Below are 5220 nucleotides of genomic sequence, written 5' to 3'. Positions count from 1 at the left end.
AGATTTAGAGGATACATTTCACTGAAACTAATATTTGCACAACCTTAAGCAAATTTTCAGTACTCTATCTACCCATTTCATACTGTTTACTTATTCAACAAAATTTGCTCACAAAACATCAAAGTCAAATATTTGAAGGAGAACCACTCAATCCATACTTTCTGTTTGCAAGACCTCAAAAAAGCCAAAAGGATGAATTTTGCTAAAATCTAGTACTGCAATGAGGCAAGCAACATATTGCAGAATTTAAGATACACCAGTATTGAGTCTAATTAGTATGTATCACAAGAGAATAATAACAATGATGATGACGAAAGAGTGGCTTGTTGTATATTTTGTTATTACAAGCATAACTTGTCAAAATTAAGTGAAACACTGAAATGCATACAAATATCTACAAGTCAGGACTGGTAAATCACAATAAATTATACAAGATGACCTTCATGTTTCTGATCGTATGGTCTGCATTGCTTTCCTGAAGGCTTCTTTGACATCTTTGTTTCTCAAACTGTAGATGAGAGGGTTGAGCAGTGGGTTGATGATCGTATAGAAGAGAGCAGCCACTTTGTCCCTCTCCAGGGAGTAGCTGGAACTTGGGGTTGAGTACACAAAGAGCAGGGAGCCATAGAATAGGGTGACAGAGACCAGGTGGGAAGCACAGGTGGAGAAAGCCTTGCGCCTGCTTGAGGCTGAGCGGATTCTCAGGATAGCCAGGAGGATTTTGAAATAGGAAATGAGGATGACAAGAAGACAGGAGAGGACAGTGAAGCCCACCAGACTGGAAAGGATTTTCACATAGACGTGGGTATCTGTACAGGACATTTTGACCAATGGCCCCACATCACATAAAAAGTGGTCAATGATGTTTTGACCACAAAAACTTAGCCGGAAAGTGTTGGCAGTGTGGGCCATGGCATTCAGCAGCCCTCCTGTGTAGGAGCCAGTAATAAGTCCAGTGCAGAGAGAGGTGGACATGATTCTTGAATACAGCAGTGGGCTACCAATTGCCACATAGCGGTCGTAGGCCATAGCTGATAACAGATAGCACTCAGTATAAGCAGCAAAGGCAGAGAAGAAGAACTGAACCCCACACCCTGCCAAGGAAATGCGTTTATCTTCAGAGAAACAATTGGCCAGGATTTTGGGGGTGTACACGGAGGTATACCAGAAGTCCAAAAAAGACAGGCTGCCAATGAAAAAGTACATAGGTGTGTGCAGCCGGGGGTCAATCCGGATTAAGACAACCAGGGTCAAGTTTCCTGCCATGGTTGCCAAATAGAGCATGAGAAATATTGCAAATATGATTAGCTGCCAGTGTGGGTCTGCTGAGATGCCCAACAAGATGAACTCCATCAGGACCGTGCGATTTCCCAGGTCCATGTTTGCAAAGGGGAAATCCTGCTTGTCATGAGGCAAAGAAAAAAGAACTCAGTGATACTTTCTATTACACAAATTTAATAGTGTGTCACCAACCTAACAATTATGAGCAGGTGTATGGACTCTTACTCCTTACTCTATAGAATTAGAGGACTTCAGTCTGTAACTTTGGAAGATGATAGGAGTTGGAATCAGAATTTGGTTTTAAAACTAAAGCTTTCCTGTGCACTAACAGTTTAATTCTGGGGGCAGCTTCTTATCAACAGTGAGAACAAGAAAGCTCATAAAGATTTCTAATCAATCCCTAAGCAGTGAATGGCTGAGTAAAAGTGACACAGATGAAATACTCCGCCCAATTCTTAATTATTATTTGTTTTTTGCTATTGTGGATGGAATTCGGGTCCTTGCACTTGCCAGGCAGGTGGTGGAACCAGAGCTAAATCCCGGCCAGCCCAATTCTTGATGTATTGTCTGTACTCTTACAATTTCAGTCTCCTTCTGTAACTTAATGAAAACCAGTGTGTCAGGCATTTTTCTGACTTTTTTAATGAATACCAATGTGGCACACGTATACACAGATGAAACAAAATTGAAAGCCCAGAAATCAACGCTCACAACTAATTTTACTAGATGACCATGCAACAGGTCACCCAGAATACACATGGGAAAAGTCTGTTATATATATGGTTTTGGGAAAGCTGGATATACTCATGCAAAGGAATGGAATTTGACCCTTATTTCAAATCACTCAAACTTTAAATTGCCTAAATATATATGTGTGTGTATCTCCAGCTCTGTGTCAATCTACATCTTATCTGTAATATTAATCTGTAAACCTTAGGGGAAACACATAAAAGAAAACTTCCTATACTCATCTGAAGGGGTTTTTATATGACACTAAAATAAGAAACAGTGAACAATGGGTGAAAAACAAACATCTGCTACTACATCATACTTTTCTGAAGTTTGAAGAAGGAGTGACAGGCCTAGAAGTGCAGCTCATTGGCCTTGGATTGAGGAGTTAGAACAGCTCTGGTGTTCATCATCTGTGTGATTTTAGGAGAGCCGTCTCCTCCCAGGAACACAATTCACACATGTACACAGTTTTTGTTCCTTTTGCAAGAACTGAGCTTTTATGATTTTAATTTGTCAACATGTCCTGCAGAATCCACAACAGCACAATACAGTGTGGCAAAGCTTATTAAAAAAACCCCTATAGATTCAGGTAGCAATGCACACATGGGAATTTATTGTCATTTGGTTTGAAATCAGAGATGAAAAATACCAAAGATGCATGGCTGCATTCGTGTATCAATCTGAAAACTTGCATTCTCATTCTTGATTCAAAACAAAATCCTGCAAACTAGAGCAAATGCTCAAAATACTTGTAGTCTATAATTTCTATAGCACAAATAATTAATGGCACTTAAATTTTGAGAATCATGCTTCTTTGAGGACATTATAAAAAAAACCATGCAATTGTCCACGTAATGTAAATGTATATGTACACAGAATTTTAGATCATTCACAAACTAGCCAAATCTCTCCATGGATTTCCTGGATATGATTCTCGGGTTAAACCTTCTAAGGCTGATAGATACCTAAGATGCTCCCCAGTGCTAACATTCTACAGGAAGGTTTAATTAACTTACAATGTTTAAAACTGAATTCCCAGTTTTCATTTCCAAAGAAAAAAATGATGTATCTGTTCATCTGCTACATCAATTATTAAAATCACACCAATTCATTTTTTCAAGTCAAAACTTGGGACTCTACCTATGCTCTTCCTGTCCTCGCTGCTCTGTATTCATCCAGGAAATTGATTTGCCTCTACCTTGCACGCTTGTCCTGAGTCTGACCACTTCTCCCCACCTGCACTGCACTGCACCTGCTCCCAGTCTGGTCTACACCACTGTCTTCACTTGGTGAGAGTATTGCAGTAGACACCTCCCTGGTCCTGGTCCTTGTTCCAGGAAGAGTCTGTTTCTGTACAGCCCTAAGTGCAATACTCCTACCATGAAGGATGAGGGAGGAGGATCATTCCCATGTTTAAAACCTTGCAAAACTTCTAATTTATTGTAAAGAAGAATCAAATGCTGCACAATGACCAAGAAGGCACTCGCGGCTTAGCCTGGGTTCTCAACCCTCACACTCAGATCCCTTGCAGTGTTTTGCAGCTCCACTGACTTTCTTATAGCACTGGGAAGAGCTGAACTCTGCCCCTTTATCCAGTCATTGACTCTTCCTTCTCCTGAAAGATTATTCTCCTAATGTTTGCCTGTTGCATCCACTCATCTCCTTTAAAACTTCTTCAAATGTCATTGTTTGGTGAAAGGCCATCCTAATAACATTTTTGTAAGCCATGTTAACTCCCCTTGACCATGCCAGTTCTTTATCCTCTGTCCAAACTGCTGTTTTCCACACATCTATAGTCATTTTCCAAATCTTGCTTATTGAATTCTCTATCCATCCTCACCATAATACTACATCCCTAAGGCAGAGTGAGTTTTCTGTTTGGTTTTGTGTTGTAGACCCTTACACAGAACAGTTTTGAGAAACTAAGTGACACTTCGTAAGTATTTCTGTAATGAATGGATAAGTAATTTCCTTATTATTCGAAGTGGCTTTTCCAAAGTATTATTCATGACTACACTAGCTCAACTATTCAGTGCAAAAATCTACCAGAATATACACTTCCCACGCACAGTTTGCTATAACACCAATATGATGGAAAAAACATTCATATTCCAGTCCTCAGTCCAGTTGGTATTTTTGAGTAGTACATATTTGTAATGCATAAAGATTACATATATCAGAGACAGTTGGTACGGGTACATGACATTTCTGAATTATTTTATGAGTAGGAAGCAATGGGCATTAAAAATGCCAGAGCTCACCACACTGAAGCTTCCTGTAGCGAAAAAGGGAGTATGGAGAAGCAGCTGAACCCCATCCCTTCCTTGCTCTCTTCACAAGAGCCCTCAAAGTTCTCTGGAAAAACTGGGGTTTCTGGCAGATGAAAATGAGTACCAGGAAATGGAAACATTCCCTGCAGGAGTGAGAAGCACAGAGCATAGCAATTAGAGTCAAAAGCAAACCACAGCCCTTGACCTGTTGTTCCCTGCATGGCATCAGTAGACATCCATGCTCTAGCACAACTATCACACTGAATTTTAAGTTGCAGACAATACCAGATGCACCATAGGATGAAATCTGAGATCTAGTTCAGAAGGGTGTGTTTGTGTGTTTCTGTGTGCATGCCTGTGTGTGCTTACCATAGCAATGATCCATTCAGAGCCACACCAGACCCTCTCTCACTTTAGACTGCAGAGCCTGGTGCCAGGTGCTTACCTGTGGTCTGGAAGCCCAGGTCCTGGAAGCAACACTCTCTTCCTATGCTCTGGTGACAGGCACGCTTTTGTTGGACCTGATATACGCAGGTTTGCAAGGGCCCATTCGGACCACTCCCATACAGCAGCACAGGAGCATGCACCACAGGTCTCCAAAGACTGCCCTAGACTCCATCTGGAATTAGAAGTTGATGTGTGAAGTAGGATGTGATGCAATGAGGAAGGGTTGGTTAAAAGTGGGTCTGATGGATCTAACTCAGAATGTAACAGTGAAGTGAATCTGATAATAGAAATTCTACTAAACTGAATTTTCAAAACTGAACCCTGTGTTCCATATTGTTTCCATTTGTCATATGTTCCTCCCTTCTCTCTCCCTCTATTTCTCCTCTCTCTTACTTTCCAGGCAACAATGCTTTGTTTTGTCTATTAGGAAATTCCCATCCATCTTTGATTTTTGTGGGCTGAGTTATAATCCCCCCAGATTCAACCTGAG

The 5220-nt window shown here is 40.8% G+C and overlaps 1 protein-coding gene across 1 annotated transcript; it reads right to left on the bottom strand.

Annotated features, from left to right (window-relative positions):
- Positions 1 to 441: 441 nt before the first annotated feature.
- On the bottom strand, positions 442 to 1380 carry LOC101700549 (olfactory receptor 9G4-like). Its single transcript, XM_004869792.2, has one exon. The coding sequence runs from the start codon at positions 1378 to 1380 to the stop codon at positions 442 to 444; it is 939 nt and encodes a 312-aa protein (XP_004869849.2).
- Between the last annotated feature and the right edge of the window lie 3840 nt (positions 1381 to 5220).

The sequence above is a fragment of the Heterocephalus glaber genome, unplaced genomic scaffold (assembly GCF_053883595.1).
Source record: "Heterocephalus glaber isolate CG9 unplaced genomic scaffold, H.glaber_assembly_v1.0 deba00001805, whole genome shotgun sequence".
Classification (NCBI taxonomy): Eukaryota; Metazoa; Chordata; class Mammalia; order Rodentia; family Bathyergidae; genus Heterocephalus; species Heterocephalus glaber.
The sequence above is the reverse complement of the archived record's forward strand: the minus strand, read 5'-3'. Positions and strand labels throughout refer to the sequence as shown.